This window comes from Megalobrama amblycephala, linkage group LG17, assembly GCF_018812025.1.
Source record: "Megalobrama amblycephala isolate DHTTF-2021 linkage group LG17, ASM1881202v1, whole genome shotgun sequence".
Lineage (NCBI taxonomy): Eukaryota > Metazoa > Chordata > Actinopteri > Cypriniformes > Xenocyprididae > Megalobrama > Megalobrama amblycephala.
The window spans coordinates 47,986,075-48,008,469 of record NC_063060.1 but is presented as its reverse complement, the minus strand read 5'-3'; the positions used below and the strand labels follow the sequence as shown (position 1 = coordinate 48,008,469).

Here is a 22,395-nt window from a genome sequence, read left to right as displayed (position 1 = left end):
CTGGGATTGTCCTTAAATGGTTCAGGTCATACTTAGAAGGGAGATGTTATTATGTGAGTATCGGTAACCATAAGTCTGAGTGGACATCCATGACATGCGGAGTCCCTCAAGGTTCAATACTTGCACCCCTCCTGTTCAACCTATATATGCTGCCACTGTGCCAAATAATGGGAAAGAACCAAATTGCATATCACAGCTATGCAGATGACACCCAGATTTACCTAGCCCTATCACCCAATGACTACAGCCCCATTGACTCCCTGTGTCAATGCATTGATGAAATTAAAAATTGGATGTGCCTAAACTTCCTTCAGTTAAACAAAGACAAAAATGAAGTCATTGCGTTTGGAAACAAAGATGAAGTTCTCAAAGTGAACATGTACCTTCACTCTAGGGGTCAAACAACTAAAAATCAAGTCAGGAATCTTGGTGTGATTTTGGAGTCAGACCTGAGTTTCATTAGTCATGTAAAGACAATAACTAAATCAGCATATTATCATCTCAAAAATATTGCAAGAATTAGATGCTTTGTCTCCAGTCAAGACTTAGAGAAACTTGTTCATGCTTTCATCACCAGCAGGGTGGATTATTGTAATGGGCTCCTCACTGGTCTCCCCAAAAAGACCATAAGACAGCTGCAGCTCGTACAGAACGCTGCTGCCAGGATTCTGAGCAGAACCCGAAAACATGAACACATCACACCAGTCCTCAGGTCCTTGCACTGGCTTCCAGTTGCAGTTAGAATTGATTTTAAAGTACTGTTGCTTGTTTATAAATCACTCAATGGCCTAGGACCTCAATACATTGCAGATATGCTCATAGAATATAAACCTAACAGATCACTCAGATCATCACGATCAACTCACTTAGAAATACCAAGGGTTCACTCAAAGCAGGGAGAGTCTGCTTTTAGCTGTTACGCCAGCCGCAGCTGGAACCAGCTTCCAGAAGAGATCAGGTGTGCTCCAACAGTAGCCACATTCAAATCCAGACTCAAAACACATCTTTTTATCTATGCATTTGCTGATTGAGCACTGTGCTATGTCCGAACTGTTTGCACTTTATTTTATACGTATTATCTTTTTATTCTTTAAATTCCTTTTCCTGTTTTTATTTCAATTTTAATGTATTTTATATCTTTTATGTATCATCTTGATTCTGACTTTTAATGCATTTTAAATATTGCTGTCTGGTTGAAAGAGCTGGGAGAATTAGGAAGAAAGTGAATAGGTTAAAAATTTGGTAAATTTGGATAAGGGGACAAACCTTGGGGAAATTTGAACTGTGGTGCATGGTTAAGATATCTCTGGATTACAGTCAGGACACTTTCCAAAGGGGGAAATTTCCAAAGGGGAAATTTGAACTGCGTTGCATAGATAAGATATCTCCGGAAGGGGGATTAGGGCTGTGTGGTGCAGTTTGAGGTGTCTTGGCAAAAGGGGAGATTGAAACTTTGTTTATCAGTTTGAAGTGCCTTAACAGGTAACAGTCCTGTCATGTGAGGAAGATCCATTCAGATCCTCTCTGATGGATAGATCCGTTTAGATCCACTCTGACGGACAAAAACAACAACAAAAAACTCCCTAAGACTTCCTAGCTCTTCTATCCAAATAGCAAAATTATGTTTTTACTGTTATATTCCTTATTCCTTATGTTCTATTTTTATTATTCTTCTTTATGTAAAGCACTTTGAATTACCATTGTGTATGAAATGTGCTATACAAATAAAATTGCCTTGCCTTGCCTTAACTCACTTTATTTTATTCATTGTTTTTGCTGTTGTGTCTAACTCATCATTCTTCATTATTTTCATGTTCTTCATCTCTGTAAAATCTTGTCATTTCCAGGTCCTGCTGAACGATTGATTGTTTTCTCAAACCAGTGCTGATCAGAGGAGCGAGGAAAGGACTCTCTCTCTAAGATGAGTCTCTCAGAGAAACACAGGTAAGACTGCGTCTGTTTTCACTATCATTTTGTTAACTATAAAACTGTTGTAGCGGCAACCTATAGCCGCTGAGAGGCTAAGCAGCCAGGACAAAACTGTGTGACGCGTTCAACTTCCATGCATTTAAAACCAAGTACATTTATTGTTGTTTTGATGAAATATAGTCCATGAAAAGGAAACACTTGAAACTGTAGACAGGTTGAGAATGGTTAAAAACGGTCAATAGAAAGTGAGCATTCCCAGCTACTCACCCCCTCTCTACACACCTACATTCAAAAACAGGAAACACTATTACGTAAATACCTGCACCTACCAGCGCGTGACCAACATACCCGGAAATACATACAAAAAATACAAAACAAAAGACATACATTTTCTGCGCTTACATAATCACCAACACAATCAAAATACAAACAATATAAACATGCACATTTCATAACTCATTGTTGTGCATTATTTCCTTTTTTTTTAACAACATACTCAAGAAAATATGAAATGTATGTGCGTGCATGTGTGTGAATGTCCAGAAAACTCAAATGCTCATTTAGTTCATCCTTGAAGCAAAGTAAAGTTTATGTCCACGTCTAGTATAAGTCAGTAATTCAATCAAGTCTAAGTCAAAAGTCAAGTCAAAGGGTCAGTTGAGAGCTCTCAAATGTCACCTTCATAGTTAGTCTTTAAATTCCTCAGCTTCAAGAATACGACAAATTTTGGTAATTGGCCTGGTCAAACAGGTACTCATAGTTTTGATCTTAACTTGCCGTGTGAATCCTTTTTTGTCCTGTATCGTGTGAACAATCTTGCCCATAATCCAGGAACTTCTAGGTGCATTATTGTCCACTACCAATACAACATCTCCCACCTGAAGGTTGCGTTTCTTTACCATCCACTTTTGGCGTTCTTGTAAAAGAGGTAGATATTCACCAATCCATCTTTTCCAAAATAGGTTAGCTAAATATTGAATTTGACGCCATCATCGACGGGCATACACATAATCCTTCTCAAACAATCCAGGTGGTAGTGCAGGCTTTTTTGTGTGAGTGTATGCATTTCTGTGGAGGATTAGATAAAGACACGGATATGTGACCAGTCACGGAAAGTAGGGACACAAGTCGGTTTTGGGGCATTTTGAGTTATTCACAGATTCTGAAAGTGCAGTCTCCAAGCTTTCCAACGATGTGTGACACATGGAAATCTGATAATATTTGGAGAAGTTGTGGCCATTTGAAGGTAGGCAATCAAGAAAGCTCAAGAGGGAGAAAAACCCCTTTAAAGTTTGTGCAGTTCTCACCTGTTCTCACCTGCTGGGAGTGACAATAGGGCTCATTTACATCTCATTTAGATAAGCCATACCCCCTGTAAAGCTGCATGGACCGCATACTATTAATAATAAAGGTTAATGTGCATTGTAAATGTCAGTAATTTTTTTTTTTTTACTTTTATAAAAATGATTTAGAGGCTGAAATATGTGACTTTTTTGTCAAAACTCTATTTGAACTTGTGCATTGTAGATAACATGTTGCAAGACACTCCTTTAAAATCTGCCCATCATTTTTAATGTTATTATTTTAATGTTTATGTAAAGAAAAAGTACATATTGATGCTAATTTTATTTTTTATTTGCTGGTTTTCCACATAAAACTTGGTGAATTGACTTTTTGAACAGGATTCTGTGATAACCGTGATCATTTTGGTCACTAATCATGAAATGTTCTCACCTGAGAAGCCTGTTAAAGAAGAATAGGCAATCCAGGAAATAACTGGACTAACAGAGGCCAGAGATCGCTAACTATGGCTATTCAAAACACTTTTCAAGACAATAAATACACGATTGAGGCGATGAATGCATGTATTGACTGAATTTGCGTCTGAATAGCGCTGGCTCCGTGGGCGTGGCCGCATTAGCGGATAATGAGCTGAATCACGGACTTCTGACATGGCTCTCTTTTCATACAGATTACATAAACACAGAAGGTTTGTTTTCGATTTGACTTACACATTTTAAAACTTGACATTTCAACGTTTTTTCAGACATAAGTATAATTTTTTTATGATTAGTATTCACTAAGTTACAGTTCATTTTCTGAGAACTATCAGATTGGACTTCGTTCAGAGGGAGATGAGAGATCACGCATCATGTTAGTTTTCTTTATTTTTCAAAAAGCACAACATTTTGTTTTTACTCTGAGTGTACACAAATAAAAGAAGACATTCTATAGTTTCAATTGATATATATTACTTATGTCTCTATGACAAAATATGATGGAGTATTTTAAGTCTGTTTTGCTGCAATGTGAAAAAAAACCTGCAAAACGCGCCGGCGCGTTACCCGACTCCAGAGAGGTAATGTCTTATTATGCCGCTTTCATCGTCGCTCAGATCGTCTTCAGAATCAGTGAGCGCTTGTTCATAAGCATCCGGCTTGTCGAAGAAGTACTTCAAAACATTTTCGGTGTAACGGCCACGGTTCTTCATTGAATTTTGATATCAGCTAGAGCCGGCCAGAGCGCTGCATAATAAGTAGCCACGCTTCCCAGTATGGAAATACACACAGACATGACACGCCCCTACTGCGTGCTAGAATCTCCGAAAAACAAGCCGATTTCGACCTCAAAATGTACGCTTTTAAATATACCAATACTGCTATCTCAAACACGGAAAGGCTTCTTCATGATCTCAACTAACAGATTCTGCAAAAAAACGAAAATCACCAATTTTGAAAAAAATGCTCGAGAGTTGTGCTGCCGACTTGTGTCCCTGGATTCCGTGACGGGTCACATATGTTTCAGACACAGTTGAATCTCCTTTACTAAAGTGTTTTTCTCTCTGTTCTTTGTGTCATTAGTGTAAGATCAGGATCACATGTTTCCAGCTCTGTGTCTCTGAAGAGTGATCGGTCAAAAGATGATGGACCATTCTTCAGTGGGGAAAAACCATCATCTAATAAAAGGTATTTTGTGTGTTTACATTATAGTGTTGCATTATTTGTCCACAGTGGTGTATGTGATTTTACTTGACTGAATAAAACAATAATATAATTCAGTTCAATTCACATTAATTTGTATAGTGCGTTTCACGAAACATATTGTTTCAAAGCAGCTTCACAGGGACTGCATGTCAGCATTACAATTTAGAGTGATCTGTTATCAGAGTCGACTGTGTCCAAATTATGTAATTTCAGAAATGTACATATATAATCACGCAGTTAGCTAACAATGTAATAATGTAGGCTATTTAATTTACAGTCACTTTTAGCAAATTAATTTAAGGTAGTAACAATGAGCTCATGGAAGTATTGAATACATGTTACTAATAATTAGGATAAATAGACATTTTTGTAATGTGCATGTTGATCCAGAGTTTGCTTCATCTGAAGTCCTCGCAAGAGTTGGCCGTCTCTTCACAGGTGTTGGTCATCTGAAGTCTTCATAAGACACAATATAACTCAATTCCTGGGAACCTTATGGAACTCATTCCAGTAACACAATTACACAGTGTTTTTTCAATTACTTTGTGTCATTAGTGTAAGATCAGGATCACATGTGTCCAGCTCTGTGTCTCTGAAGAGAGACCGATCAAAACAAGAAGGAACAGACTTCAGTGGGGAAAAACCATCATCTAATAAAAGGTATTTTGTGTTTCTAATGTTTGGTCACACATTGACTGTGTTAAAAAAAGTTGTGTCAGTAAATATCAATCATGAAACATTTTTAGATCAAATATTTATCATGTTTTCAAGTTATCAAGTTTTCATGGCTAATGGTTTTTATTATAGCTTTCTGTAATTTTTTGCCTAGAAAATCAGTATTTTATTTTATTTATTTGATTACAGGTTTCGATATGAGACATTAGACTCAGACTTTCAGACTCACAGGAACCACAAGAACTTCAAAGACAATCTCCTGAGAATCTTCCAGGTAGGAAAACACATTTTCATATATCAACATTATTTGTTATTGAGCAAAGAAATTTAATTTAATTATGCTTGATCACTTAATTTTCTTTTTTTCCTTTTTTTTTTTTTGCAGTATTATAATTATTTAATAGATAGTGTTGACCAAATGTAGATGTACAATTTGGTTTAAATTGTGTTATTCTGTCTTTTTTCTTACTTTCGTTTGTAGGATCTTGAGAGCAAAATAATTACATTTCTGAAGGAAGAGCTGAAAAAGTTTAAGAAAATATTACAAAATGAGAACACACAAAACTTTGTGAAGGACTTTAATGAGAATAAATGCAGTATCAAAACAGCAGCTCTTGATCTCACACTACATTACCTGAGAGAGATGAAGCAAGATGAAGCTGCTGATGCTCTAGAAGGTCAGAGACTCATGACCATCTGTCAGATTGACACTTATTAATGTAGACTATCTATAAAACTATAAATTAAGACTAAAAACTAGCTATTTTTTGTTCCTGTGTTTAGATGAGCTGTTCTTCATTCATCAGCTAAAATGTGGCCTAAAGAAGAAGTATCAATGTGTGTTTGAAGGAATTGCGAAGCATGGTGACTCCATACTTCTGAATAACATCTACACAGATCTCTATATCACTCAGGGTGGCAGTGAACAGGTCAATACTGAACATGAGGTCAGACAGATTGAAGTTACTTCCAGGCGTCATGAATCTCAAGAGATCCAGGTTAAATGCACAAATTTGTTTGAAGCTCCTGAACAAGACGAGGAGATCCGAACTGTGCTGACAAAAGGAGTCGCTGGCATCGGAAAATCAGTCTCTGTGCAAAAGTTTGTTCTGGACTGGGCTGAAGGAAAAGAAAATCAAGATATCAGTTTCATATTTCCTCTTCCATTCAGAGAGATGAACTTAAAGGAGAAAGAAAAACTAAGTTTGATGGACCTTATAAGTCATTTTTTCCCAGAAACAAAAGGTCTGAACCTTACAAGAAGGAATCGATTAAAAGTCCTGTTCATCCTTGATGGATTGGACGAATGTCGCCTTCCTCTGAAGTTTGATTGTAATGAGATGTGGAGTGATGTATCGTCACCAGCCTCTCTGGATGTTCTCCTTACGAACCTCATGAAGGGAAATCTGCTTCCTTCTGCTCTCATCTGGATCACCACCAGACCAGCAGCTGCCAGTAAGATTCCTCCTGACTGTATCGACCGGCTGACAGAGATACGAGGATTCAATGAAGCACAAAAGGAAGAGTACTTCAAAAAAAGATTCACGGATCAGAATCAGGCCATCACAATCATTGATCATGTTAAAAAATCAAAGAGTCTCTTTATCATGTGCCACATCCCAGTCTTCTGCTGGATTTCAGCCACTGTTCTCCAGAACATTCTGGAGGAGAAAAGAAATACTGATGTGAAAAACAATCAGGCTGATGAGATCTCTAAAACACTACAGGAATCAAATACTGAAGACACTCCCAAGACTCTGACACAAATGTACACACACTTTCTCCGCTTCCAGATCCAGCAGAGCCGCCGAAAATATGATGGAGAATATGCAGCAGATGTTTCCTGGGATAAAGACACCATCCTTTCACTAGGGAAACTGGCATTTCATCAGCTGGAGAGAAACAATGTGATCTTCTATGACACAGACCTGGAAGCCTGTGGTATTGATGTATATAAGGCATCAGTGTACTCAGGCATGTGTACCCAGATCTTTAAGGAGGAAACAGGGATCATTCTTGGTACCATGTACTGCTTTGTTCACTTGAGCATTCAAGAGTTTATTGCAGCCCTTTATGCACATCTGTTTCTAGACATCAACAAGAAAAGTGTGTTTCTTCATGAGTCTACAGAACAGGAATACAAAAATGAAACCATGATTGATTTACTCAAGACTGCAGTGGACGAGGCGCTCGAGAGTGACAATGGACACCTGGACCTTTTCCTTCGCTTCCTCCTCGGTCTGTCAGTCCAGTCCAATCGACGACTCTTACGGGGTCTGTTGACACAGCAAGACAGCAATGACCAGAGCAACAAGGAAATAGTTCAGTACATCAAGCAGAAATTAGAAGGTAATCTGTCTGCAGAGAGATCCATCAATCTGTTCTACTGTCTGAATGAACTGAATGACCAAACACTGGTGAAGGAGATTCAGACCCACCTTAGCAAAGGAAGTCTCTCATATGGTGACCTTTCACCTGCCCAGTGGTCTGCTTTGGTCTTTGTGTTGTTGACATCAGAGGAAGAGCTGGAGGAGTTTGAGCTTCAGAAATTCAAGAAATCAGACGAGTGTCTCATTAGATTATCGGCAGTCATCAAAACCTCCAGAAGAGTTCTGTAAGACATTTAACATGTTTTGTCATGTTTTGCTCTCATCTGAAAAATGCATTTATTTACATTATTCTATAGTGATTCCCCATCATGAACATGAACTTAAAACTGCAATATGTAATATTTTTGCAGTAAAATATCCAAAAATCACTAGGCCAGTGTTATATTTTCTTCAGTTACCTTCTCCAGTACCTACAATATCCAAAATGTTTTCAAATACTTGTAAATCATGAGAAAATTGCTATTTTAACCAAGGATCTGGGACGTGTGAGGAGTCGCCTGTCAGTAGCATCGTATCCGTGTTACCCTCGGTTTCCGGTTTAATTGTGCAGAAACCATGGAAACACCAAAGACGCTTTAATATATTACTTGTTTTATTAGACAAGGAAATAACTGTTTTGATATATTCATAGAAAGATAACTAATCATTGTTATATAGCTCAACACGTTTAGTCTTATTGTTTAAATTTAATTTTCTTTTTTTTTACCATGCTTACCATGCCTCAAAGAAAACACTATTTTGTGAAGTAGCTAACATAGCATAATCAGATGCAGCTTTATTTTTAGTAACAGTAATACAGCATTTTCTCCATCATACAATGTTTTAAAAATAATTGCATCCAATTTATCAACACAAGCCATCCAGAATTTAATATGATATACTAAAATCTATCTAGTTTACTGCAGCTTGCAACAAGTGTCTCACAGCAGCTGCCGAGTGAATGCACAGAATGTTATTCAACACACTCAAATGTATGTAATATGAGAAACAGAGCTGCATTACCTCATGCTCATGACCGGAAAAGCAGAAGCGGCACTGGCGATTGTGTCATAATAAAAGTTACACTGCTCGCAAAGTGTGTGTTGCGTTAGTCTCTCATTAACAATCGCTCCAGCGGCCTCGTTCAGCTCCCACAACACTCTGTCCTGCTCTGCTTCATACTACAGTAATATGGGTGTAATGATACGCTCAGGTCACGATATGGTACGTATCTCGATACAGAGATCACGATACGATACGCATCACAATATTTTGAACAAAATGAAACTGAAATTCAAATAAGATTTATTTAAAAAAAAAATTGAATACTTTTCCATGTTGTACATACAAGACCACATTTCAAGGTTTAATAAAAATCTTCAGTATTCAAATTAACAGCTGAATAGGTCTGTCTGTCACTGAAATTTTTTTTTAAATTTAACATGAACTTAGAATTAAGAATCCTAACGGACTGTTCACGTCATGTCTAAAAGCAAGCGCTGGTGCTCCCGTGGTATCGGTCGTTGCTATGCAACCATGAACTGCACTCTCCAAGAGGCGTAGCAAAGGATAAATTGATTTCTAGCCCTTGTATTACCTTTACTACTAGATATATTTATCGAGATAAGACATAAAAACCACCCTGTTCGGCTGAGATTTTGATGTTTTGTTACAGAAAGGCCATAACTGATCGGTTGGTTCTTGTCACATGACCTGCGGTGCGCTTGCGGCATTCTGAAAATTTTTTGGCACTGCGGTGAAAGAAAGCCACGACTTTTCTCATGTGACCAAGCACAAGACTGACACGAGAAACATTTAAACCTGCTTGCAAGATTCGATGTGTGCGCGAAACACTTATTGAACTAGAGAGCTGATTGAGACACACCCTTAATATGCGGTGCCAACCCGGCTTCTCTCACTGCCACCTCCAAGTTGCAGAGTAGGTCATGTCGGCAGCTCACCCAATAAAATTAAAGTAACGTAAAAGTATCGCCATCACTCTACGATACATATCATAAAATTTTTGCATCGCGAAATATCGTACTGCGATATATCGTTACACCCCTATACAGTAATGTTAATAATTTCATCCATGAACATGATTTCTGCCCGAGTCCTATCCCTATTCTTTTCCACCAGCTGTGATGTGAAGATTCTTGGCTGAAACTTGGCGACATCACCTTTGTTTTGAATAGGCGACCTCTAGAGGACAAAAACCTACATTTTGCACTTTCAACCGTGTCTGACATGAAATAATAGTCTGAAAAATCTTTTTTTTTTTTTTTTTATGGAGACAGTTTATCAAACCTTTAGATAAAATATAAAATAATATAAATATTTGCATATTTGCTTTGGATCAAAACAAACATGATTACGGATGCCACTATTTCATAATCGTTCAAAGGCGCGATTACAAGGAAAAATATTCATTTGCTACATTCTGTATGTTTAAGAGGTGTTTAGAGCATGTTACGTTGTGAGAGGCAAATCACAACTAACGTTACTTCAGATTGTAAAAAAGTCTAAACTTGCACAAAAGGAACTACCAATGACGTAGGTGTACGCTGATATGTTGAATGCATGCGAAACACCAGTACCTGCCATTTTTAAAAAGCTGTGTATACATAAATAGCTGTGTACACTGCCTATAATTACTCCACAAACTAAATAACTCTACAAACTCTGAAAAACAGTGATAGGATCTCAATCTTACGTCACTTCAGGCCCTAGGGGAACATTAGTTCTTGGGGAACCACACTGGTGTCTAGTTACTATATCTAAGTTCCAAGAACAGGCTGATATAATTATGTCATGCATATGTTGACTTTTCTCATTATTATTTGAAGAAACCAAACCAATGTATAGTTGCTTAATGTTATAGAATAACACAAAATTTCAGGAAGAGTGTTTTATATGGCATGCATTTGCTTCAAACAATGGTATGAAGCAATCCAATATGTCATTCAATGTAAATTGTGATAATTGTAATTAATAATCGCAATTACAAATTCAATTTCAATCGACAATTATGATTTTTGTCATAATCATGCAGCCCTACAACAACCCAAACTCCATCAGGTGGCAGAAATAAAGAAAAATCATTGGGAGAAACCAGGCTCCGCTATAAAAACTATAAATCTTAACACTCTCAACTTTTTCCAATCATGCTTCATTCTATTTAGGACATTTTTCACTGAATAAAAAATACTAATGTATAGGAAATACTAGTTTTTGGAGAGTGATGTTAGTTTAGCTCGGCCTCTTTACTGTTTATATGCTGTTTATGTAAAAAAAAAATATATATATTTGTATATACAAAAATATATTGTAAATGTTCCATCTAATTCTGTGATGTGATTTATTTCCCTTGTAGGTTAAATGATTGTAACTTAACAGACAAAAGCTGTTCAGTTCTGGCTGCAGTTCTTGAATCAGATTCAAATGTGAAAGAGCTGAACATGAACAATAATAATCTGCAGGATTCAGGAGTGAAGCTTCTCTGCACTGGACTGAAGAATTTGAAGTGTAAATTGGAGATATTGAGGTAAGTTGAGCCACAGGAGTCACATGACGAGAGTAAGGTACAATGACTGGCAGGACGATGCCGGTGGCAAAAGCACAAGAAAAAGGTGCATCCGTCAACCCTAGAGGGTCAATCCAGTAAATATTAATCTTGAGTTATAAATAACAAAAATTCTTAGGTTCTCAGATTTAAGTAATCTTAGCTTTACTTAAATCATTAAGGGCCCTATCATACACCCGACGCAATGCGGTGTCAGGCACAATGCACATGTTTTTTTGCTAGTTTCAACCTGACGCAGTTATCATTTAAATCAAAAGTCCTTTAACTTGCTATAAAAGTGTGAACTGTCTCATTTAATAGTATCAGTGAAAAAAAGTACACTTCTACAATATACTTAAAGTGCTCTATTTTCACGCACTAATTTTGTACTTAATGTACTAAAAATTCTTCTTTAGTACTTCTTAAGATCATCTTAAGAACATCTAAGTGTACTCAACTGTGCTATTTTGAGACAGTATGAAATATGAACTAAAATATAATATTTTTAATATTTTAAAAATATATTTAGTTACCACTTACACTATGGGTTCAAATGCACTTTAAATGATATCTAAATACATTTTTGGAAAACAGAGATAGTATATATAGTATATAGAATATGTATAAAAGCACATTTTAGTTCATATTTCATACTATCTCAAAATAGTAGTTGAGTACACTTAGATGTTCTTAAGATTATCTTAAGAAGTACTAAAGACGATTTTTTTAGTATATTAAGTACAAAATTAGTGCACGAAAACAGAGCACTTTAAGTATATTATAGAAATGTACTTCTTTTTTTTCCACCTGGGCTGTGTCATCACCACATGCATGCATTGTGGTGCTCACATGACTGCATGTCGGAGACTGATACAGTAGAGAGGAAATTGTTGAATAAAGTCATTATTTAGTTTTTTAGGTGCACAACTTTTGTTAATAAAAGTTACATTTCTTTGTTTAATATAAGTAAGTTTGTTTTTGTGTTATTATTGTTATTATTATTGTTGTTTCATTAAAAATAATAACCACAAGTTAAGCATTCATTTTGAAATCAAAAAATCTTTTTTATATTTGATATATCAGTCCTATTTTTTGTTGATAAATGTTTGATGTTTAATATAAGCCAGTTTGTAATTGTACTATTTTATTGTTGTTGTTTTGCGCAAGTGCTTTTACTGAAATTTAGGCACACGCTCATAATAGAAGCGACCCGGACTCTCGTTTTTCCTGGCACTCTATATGCTGCGGCAAGATGTAAACATCTCAACTTTTCAGAATGCCACAAGTGCATTGCAGGTCATGTGACAAGGACCAACTGATGAGCTCCGGCCTGACAGCCAAACAGCTGATCATAGCTGTACAGGGCAGGTTTTTATTTCTCATCTCCATAAATATATCTAGTAGTAGAGCTAATGTAAGGACTACAAATCAAACATTTTTCTTTTGCTGAAACTTCCTCATCCTCATGGAGAGTGCAGTTCTTGGTTGCATAGCAACAACGCCACGGGAGCAAAAGCACTTTGTAAAGAAGGAGAAAGCGGTGCGGCCTCTTATGTGACGTTATATGTGAACGGCCACTTAGAACTGCAACCTTTTCTTTGTATATCAGACAGGTCCATTAAACTCCACGAAAAAAAAAAAAATACTGCAATGTCTATCTTTCTTGAAACTGTCTGTGTTCCTCATCCACTTTCCTTTTCGGTTTGGAAAATTCAATCAAAGACTTACACAGCTGTACAGTTTCAGATAATTGTAATTGATATCTAACATTTTAAATTTTAAAGGATTCAGGATGCCTTTTGTTTGCTTCCATTTTCAGTTGTCAGTTTTTGCAACTAACTTTCAGTACATTTGTACAAATAACAAAATAAAATTCACATTAAGGATTTCTGTTGTTCAGGTTTAACTAATTAATCATCTGAATGTTTTCATTCCTGTTCTAGACTCTCTAACTGCAGTGTAACAGAAGAAGGTTATAAAGCTCTGGCTTCAGCTCTGAGATCAAACCCTTCACACCTGATAGAGCTGGATTTCACAGGAAATGATCCTGGACAATCAGGAGTGAAGGAGCTCAGTGATTTACTACAGGATCCAAACTGTCAACTGAAGACACTGAGGTAAAAGGGGATGAAATAATTAACAAAATTAGTTATATAATTATATAATTAGTTTTATAATATGCAGGCTAAATATTTTAGTATTTATATTTTAAATATATTATTTTAGTTATACAATAAGATGGACAATTTGTTACATCAAAATGATCAAGATCAGATCAGATGCTGCAGGTTCTGACATGATGATGTGAACCGTCAACACAGTTTAGTTGTGGTACAAGCTACAGGTCAAATAGACATGGGTCAGTATATGTGCTATTCTGGTGTATACCTTGACAATTAACATGCACATTTTTGTTTTTGTGCACACTTCTTATTAAAAATTCTAGATAACCTTTCAGTCAAATTGTTTTCTGAGCACAATTGTTTTCCATCAAGTCCAGATTCACTGTATCTCTACAGCAGGTCTGTGAGTCTCCAGATGTTCACAAACATGCAGTTTCTCAAGCCAGTTTTCTCAGCTGATGATTCTCACTCCTCCTGCTTAAAAACCAGAAAGATCTTGAGGCCTTAATTTCACTCTCTGTATTCATACTGAAAATCATGATCTAGTGCGGGACATTTCTGTTCTTAGGACTGAGTGTCATAACTCTATTAGACTTTGTTTTCAAGTATTTATATATTTATTTGTGTATTTAAATGTTCAAAGAAAAGTGTTTCATTAATAATTTAGTTTTTTATCTTATCAATCATATTTGTAATTTAGTTGAGAACTGAATTGACTCTTCTGCAGGTTTTTGAGTGCTGCTGCAGATGAAGCCTGTCAGTATGTGAACAGAGTTGTGGGTAAAAACCTGTTACTCCTGAGAGAGCTGAATCTGATTGAACATGAACTAGGAGACACACGAGTGAATCAGTTCGCTGCTCTACTGCAGGATAAACACTGTCAACTCAACACACTGATGTGAGTATTGTTCATTTATTTAAAATATTACATTACTTTTCATTGTAATTAGGGATGTCCAGATCCGATCACGCGATCGGAAATTGGGCCCGATCACGTGGTTTCAGACTCGATCGGAATCGGACGTTACCTCCCGATCAGGACTCGGATATATATGTATTGGGGTGCAACGGTTCTCTGTAAAAAATCGAACCGTATGGTTCTCCACTTACGGTTCGGTACGCACTTGCACCGCGGTCCATCTCGAATGACGACGCATCTATTGGTTAATATGGTTTGTTTAAAATAGCAACGTGGAAAACAGACAGAAAGAGTTCAGATAATGTATGTTTCAGTCGATGGATGCGCAAAACGTTACAACAACAATAATCAGAAAGCGTGGACAAAACAGTTACTCTTTGTAAACTGTTAACTGCGAGTGCCGTCTGCTCTAATGTCCAGTCATTTACGCCGTCATCGCCGTTGATAGCACGAGCGCAGGTGAGACCTGAACAGCACACGCTGCTATCTGTGTTTAAACTAACTCATTTAAGCCTTGCTGATTTAAACCTTCAAGAACAAAACGCAAAAGAGAGCTCGCGCGCTGTGAGAAGATTTGTGTGCGCTCATCCGAAGCGCGCACGCGCTTATTTCAGTCAGCGCGCAAATACTGAGTTCTCTTTCAAGTCTTGCGCTTCAGCGGACAAATTCATACAAAAATTGTGTCAACATGCCCGTCTTAGCGAGTATCCTAGCAAACATAGTCGGTTATGTCTTAAGTGAACGTATATTAGTCGAGAAAGAAAGGCACATGTGTAACAGTATATGTACTGGATCGTGCATGTCTTATAGGGAAAAAAACTATTCCTGCTGCCTGTTTTTAATGTTAAATCAAACAACAAATAACAAAGAAATCACTCACTGCTCTTGACTGAATAGTTTTTGTAACTTCAATAATGATTAATCTTTATTTATTTTATACAGTAAAGATAATATGCAGTGATATTTTATATTTGATTACTTTATCCATTTTCTGTACGTGAAAACTACTGTTAGATACCTGAAAAACCTGAAAAGCACTGTTCCTGGATCCTGGATCTGTTTTTTCGCTCTTCTTTATTCTTTTTTATGTATTATAGCAGTATCGGATCGGGACTCGGTATCGGTAGATACTCAAAATCAAATGACTCGGACTCGGACTCGAGGGCAAAAAAACGTGATCGGGACATCCCTAATTGTAATGTTACTGTAGCTGATAATAATATTTCCTCATGTATTTGAGTCAGAGCAGTTTTTTCTCAGTGTCACACAGAGCCACAACAATACAATTAAACAGGAAATTAAAAACATACAATTAAAACGTGACATCAAGCTTTAAATATTTGACTAAGTTAGACAATTTGATCATGGGTCAATAATTATTTCAGTTACTGTAAAGGGAGAACAATATTTTTCTTCTAGAGCTCAGAAAACTCTTCAAATAAGTGAAAGATTAAAAAAAAGAAAAGCTGCACTATAAACACAGAGATGTCTTTAAATATAAGAGTTTATGTATTGATTACATTCAGAAGTTCAAAAAGAGCAATCATGTTCAATGATTGCTGGTGTGAAAAAGTTTGTCAACTGTTCATAAATGCTTTCAATTTAAAGTCTGTGTGAACCGGAAGTTGCAAACAAATTTTCTCCAGTGTTGTGATGTATTTCCAAGTGAAACAGAATATTGAATAGAGGGCATATCTCGCTCATAGCAGACGAACCGTTGCAGGGGAGTGGTTTACGTGTTTTCAACCCAAGCTGTCAAACTGATCAGAGAAGGAACGCCATTCCAGACCGGAAGTAACATTTCAGATTTTGATTAAAGATTACCGCGACAAACAATTTTTTAATGTGTTTTAACTTGCACAGATTAATTGTTTACCACAAGACTAGTAATATGCACTAACAAAGTAAATAGGGTCGATTTTGATTTCATCTGTACTTCAAAGGGGCTTTATGTAGGAATGACACTCAGTGGTCGAAATAGGTACTGCAGTCCAAATTCATAATATTGTTTGCCCCGCCCCCTCATTCAAAGATGCGGGTGGCCAAGGATGCGCAACAAGAGGGAGCGCAACTGACAATGAAAGCTGAGGAGACTTATACACTGTAAGCTACGGAATCCCTAAACGGCCATGGATTATAATTTTTTTATATCTTGTTTTGTCGTGATCACAACTTATTTTCTTGTGATCTCGAGATAACAAAAGTTGTTTTTTCGTGATCACGACTTAATTTTCTCGTGATCTCGAGATAACAAAAGTTGTTTTGTTGTTATCACGACTTAATTTTCTTGTGATCTCGAGATAACAAAAGTTGTTTTGTTGTGATCACAACTTAATTTTCTCGTGATCTCGAGATAACAAAAGTTGTTTTGTTGTGATCTAGACATAGAAGTAATTTTTACAATGATTGATTCTGAAACACACTGTACCCAGATTCTACTGTTGCTATAATAACAATCACAACATTCACGCGTATCTGATCGACGGATAAATCATTATATTTCAGCTAAATGTTTAAATGTTTACTTCACTTAATAATAAAGTTAATTACATATAGGCTAATCTATCACTGTTCAATAAATGTATGCTTAACATTTTGTTTGTGTAATTAACATGTTTAATACTCAACAGAGCATTCAACATCTCAAGCGCAGGCAGAGTGCCTTCAGAAAGATGCCAGATTATTCTATAATTCTAAAAACTTTTAGATTAAACCCACTTTATTTTCCTCAATCATTTGAAACAAAATTATATTACATAATATATTACATATGTGTTTGTTATTTTTATTCGTCATGTGGGATAGGCTGTGATATCATGTGTGTTAAACTGTCTTCCTCCTATCTTCCATTAAAAAGAGGTGCAATACTCCAGATTTCCAAAAAAAAAAAAAAACTTTAATACAGTTGATATAGGCTAAAACAATCTTGGGATGCTGTTTGAGAAGCGTGTTAATGTGTATGTGTGTTGTTTCCTACAAAGAAATGTAGAAAATACAATAGGTTACACACTATCACTGAATTAAATGACATAGGCTATAAATCATATTTCTTATCAATATACATTGAGTGACATAATGAGGTAAACGAATACTGAAACTGCGATGATTAAAATGATGATTAAAACATCTTAAGATATAAGGTGCAAACAGAATACTATACAGTGACATCAAAATTAGTTTTAATAAGCAATAAGTTTAGTATCACACCAAACTATTGCGGTCGTGAAACTGTGGTGAGTCAACTAGTCAGAACGATAACAGACACATGTCACAGACACGGCAGGCTCTGAACCCAACCAATCATGTCGCACTAGAGCAGCATGATCCAATCATCTCCTGGTGGACAGGGGATGTCCTGAAGTGGGGTAATCACTGTTTCCCTGGATGTTTTCCGATAATTCCAGTTCCAAGTCAAGTTCCAAGTCAAGTTCCAAGTCAAGTTCCAAGTCGAGTTCCCAGTCCTGTTCCAAGGAATCCTAGCTCAAAGAAGATCCAGGTCTATGTTACATCTATTGAGAGTCCATTGGAAAAAAGATCTACCGACATTCCCGACTGTTATTCCCACTTCAGTGACGTCTTCTGTCCGAAGAAGGCTTCCAAGCTGCCTCCCTATCAGCCATGGGACTGTGCCATAGATCTCATCCCCAGTGAGCCAGTGCCCAGAGGGAAAATATATTCCATATCCATCCCGGAGGAGAAGGCCATGGAAGAATACATCACTGAGGCGCTATCACAAGGTTACAACCGCCCGTCTACTTCCCCTGCTGCGTCCAGCTTCTTCTTTGTTGCCAAGAAGGACGGACGGAGGCTTGCGGCCTTGTATTGATTACAGAACCCTAAATAAAATAACAGTGAAGTTCAGATATCCCGGAGCCTGGCTGAACATCGCCATCACGTTGTGGAGGTCCTTCAACGCCTGAGGGACTACACCCTGTTCCTCAAAGCAGAGAAATGTACGTTAAAGAACTGCAAAGATTCCTAGGATTCTCCAATTTCTACCGAAGATTCATCAAAAGTTACAGTACCGTCACTTCTCCACTCACCAACCTACTCCGTGGCAAGCCCTAGTCTCTGTCCTGGAATCCGGCAGCAAAGAAATCCTTCGAGGACCTTAAGACCACCTTCACGACCGCTCCCCTACACCACCCTCATCCTGATCCAGAACTTCCCTTCGTGGTTGAGGTCAATGCATCCACCACACGAGTGGGAGCGGTCCTCTCCCACCAGCAGGGGAAACCAAGTAGACTCCATCCATGTGCCTTCTTCTCCCGCAAACGATTAATTATGACATCGGCAACTGAGAGCTACTCGCCATCAAACTCGCCCTGGAGGAGTGGAGGCATTGGCTCGAAGGAGCCCGTCATCCCTTTCTGGTGTTAACAGACCATAAAAATTTGGAGTACCTGCGTGATGCAAAAAGATTGAATTCACGTCAAGCAAGATGGGCTTTGTTCTTTACTCGATTCAACTTCACCAATTCCTATCGTCCTGGTTCCAAGAATGTCAAAGCCGATGCTCTATCACGTATCCATAGCCCCAAGGAAAGTTCTGAAGATCCTGAGTCCATTCTTCCAGAAAACCTCATTGTCAGTCCCATACCCTGGTCAGAGGAAACACTGCCCGAGTCCAATGCCTCCACCAACACTCCTCCGGGTTGCCCCCGGGTTGCGATACATCCCACGGACACGGCGCATTCCCATCATCCACTCCTCTCACGCATCGCTGGGCACTGGCCACCCAGGGGTCAATGAAACCTTCTCGCTGCTTAAACAGCGCTTCTGGTGGCCCAACATGGCAGCTGATGTCAGGAGGTATGTTAAGGGGTGCAGGAAATGTGCCATATCAAAGAGCCCCCGACATCTTCCCTCCGGGAAACTCCACCCTCTGCCCGTTCCCACTCGCCCGTGGTCACATCTAGGAGTTGACTTCATCACGGACCTCCCTGTCTCCAATGGCAATACCTGCATGATGGTTGTGGTTGACAGATTCTCCAAGTCATGCCAATTGATTCCTCTCCCAGGACTTCCCACAGCAATGGTCACAGCAGAAGTTCTTTTCAATCACGTATTCAGATACTTTGGATTACCTGAGGATATAGCATCTGACAGAGGACTGCAATTCACTTCCCACGTCTGGAAGTCATTCTTCAAACTCCTAGATGTGACCATCAGCCTCTCTTCCGGATACCATCCCCAGACGAACGGGTAGATAGAGCGGAAGATACAGGAGATTGGCCGTTTCCTGCTATCAGCCTCCACTGTTCCCCTGGGATGGGGAACCATCAGATGTTCCGGCAGTGGACTACTGGTTCCGGGAGAGCGAGAGGGTCTGGGACTCAGCACATCTCCAGCTCCAGCAGGCCCTTAGGAGACGCAGGTTAACAGTGGATCTTCGTCGTTCCCAAGCACCTGTATATCAGCCTGGAGATAAGGTCTGGTTATCCACTAGAGACATCTGGATGCGACTTCCCTGCAGAAAGCTGAGTCCCAGATTTATTGGCCCCTACACCATCATTCGAAAGATCAATCCAGTCACGTACCAGTTACAACTACCACCTGAATTCAGAATCCACCCCACATTCCACGTGTCTTTACTGAAACCTCACCACCCTTCTGTTCTTCCCTCCACAGAGCCTGGTGATACAGAGGAACCCCCCCTTCCTATCATCATGGAGGACGGAGCAGCATACCTGGTCAAGGAGATCTTGGACTCCTGTGGCCGTGGTGGTCACTTGGAATACCTAGTCGACTTGGAAGAATATAGCCCCAAGGAAAGATCATGGGTTCCCAGAGTTGACATTCTCGATACCAGCCTTCTAGAAGACTTCCATGCCAGACATCCCAACAGACCAGCTCCAAGAGGCAGAGGCCGACCACCACGTCGGCGGGGTCCTCTGTCCTCAGGAGCGGACCGTGGAGGGGGGGTGGGTAATGTCACAGACATGCCAGGCTCTGCACCCAACCAATCACATCGCACTCCCTCACCAGAGTTCTGATCACACGCACCTGACATTCATCACCATCCCAATCAGCAACACTATAAAAGACACTCACAGTCACTCAGTCATTGTCCAGTCTCGTTAACACATACTAACCTGAATGCTTACCTTACGGACTACTTACTTGTCTCCAGTGTGTCTCCTAGATCCTCCGTGTTCTCCAGTCCTCTGTAAGCGTCTCTGTGTATCATCTGTGCAATGTCTCTCCGCCTTCATCAAATCTGGAGTGAAGATCAAGCTCAGTATTACTGTCTTGACAAATGTCTGCCTTGAACTTCATCTGCTTTCACTCACCTGCTCACTGTTCTGGTTGTCTCAAAATAAACATCATAAACTGTACCTGTGTCTCTGACATCCTCTGTACGTAACAATACACTTTCAAGCAAAATAATTATAATCAGTCATTTAACAGTTAAGTTAATCACTTAATGCACACAATACTGCAAAAAATAAAGCGATCACGAAAACTCTCTCTGTTCAAAACTCATACAATCTGAGCCAATATGAACTAATACAGTAAAGTGGACATTTACAGCACATCATCAGTTATATTTGGTAATATAATGCCATCTGTTGCCACATTTGTGTAATTTAGAGCAGAGATTAAGTCGTGATCGCAACAAAACAACTTTTGTTATCTCGAGATCACAAGAAAATTTAAGTTGTGATCACAACAAAACAACTTTTGTTATCTCGAGATCACGAGAAAATAAGTCATGATCACGACAAAACAAGATAGAAAAAAATAATCCATGGCCGTTTAGGGCTTCTGTAGTAGGCTGATGAGTTGATTTATCTGTTTGGTCCCACTTTATATTAAATGGCCTTAACTACTATGTACTTACATTTAAATTAATCATTTGATACAATGCACTTATTGTGTACATACATGTTTTTACATTGTACTTATATTTTAAAAACACCTGCATGTAATTACATCTGTAATTAATTTCTGTAATTACATTCATAATTACACTGTTGACCCATCCCTTACACCTTACCCCTACCCTTAAACCTACCCATACCACCAAAGCTTTCCCTAACCTTACCCGTATCCCAATTCAATAGCAGCAAATGTTTTGCAATTCAATATGAACCCAATAAGTACATTGTACTTATTTTTTGATGCAAGTACATAGTAGTTAAGGCCACTTAATATGAAGTGGGACCATCTGTTTTAATATGCTGTCGTTCATATAGATTTTTAGATGGATGCAGAGGCTTTTCAGGTCAGGTAGAATTTGCGATTCTCTGACCCAGTTTGTTTGCTTGTTTCCATGGCTGCAATACGCTGTGTTTTCCGCCAACTGGCAACCTGTGATGTCGAAATACTAATTGGATAAACTGGCAGCACGCGGTTTTGCACAGACAAAAACAAAGACAGACATTCCGCACGGAACGCACATTTTCAAAGTACAATATCTGGCTGTAGCATTGTTTTTCTGAGAAAAAAGTAGGTGAACTTAACATGTTTCCTAAATATCTGCAAACATATTGCAGTATTTTTATGCTTTATTAAATTAAAAATCTTACATATAGCCCCTTTAAAGGTGATACAGAGGATCTTTTCATCGACTGAGAAACCAAAGACTGTTAGTGAGTTTTTGAAATGAGCGCATGCATAAGAACAACCCCCCTCCTTCACAGCTCATTTCGAGGGGAACGCCTCCCAAAACTCGTGCATGAGTATTGGAACACGAGTGTTTACCCTGGCATTCGCTGTTTCATGTTAGTGGATTCATTCTGTCGGACTCACCGCAGGGATAACTCATATCTGCAGTTGTTACTCCTGTCTCCTGACAAAAATTGCATTGCGCGCGCCTGTGGAGTTGGAAA

General features: G+C 38.4%; 1 protein-coding gene across 1 annotated transcript in view; it reads left to right on the top strand.

The window, feature by feature from the left end:
• Window positions 1-1,755: 1,755 nt before the first annotated feature.
• Window positions 1,756-22,395, top strand: part of LOC125251976 (protein NLRC5-like) — a 206,758-nt gene continuing 186,118 nt past the window's right edge. Inside the window, exons 1-9 of the mRNA XM_048165030.1 lie at window positions 1,756-1,944; window positions 4,791-4,895; window positions 5,469-5,573; window positions 5,778-5,862; window positions 6,070-6,265; window positions 6,372-8,202; window positions 11,331-11,501; window positions 13,463-13,636; window positions 14,370-14,540. Of these exons, the coding sequence (XP_048020987.1) occupies window positions 1,922-1,944; window positions 4,791-4,895; window positions 5,469-5,573; window positions 5,778-5,862; window positions 6,070-6,265; window positions 6,372-8,202; window positions 11,331-11,501; window positions 13,463-13,636; window positions 14,370-14,540 (2,861 nt within the window). The 5' untranslated portion in view covers window positions 1,756-1,921. The remainder of the gene's footprint in view (window positions 1,945-4,790; window positions 4,896-5,468; window positions 5,574-5,777; window positions 5,863-6,069; window positions 6,266-6,371; window positions 8,203-11,330; window positions 11,502-13,462; window positions 13,637-14,369; window positions 14,541-22,395) is intronic.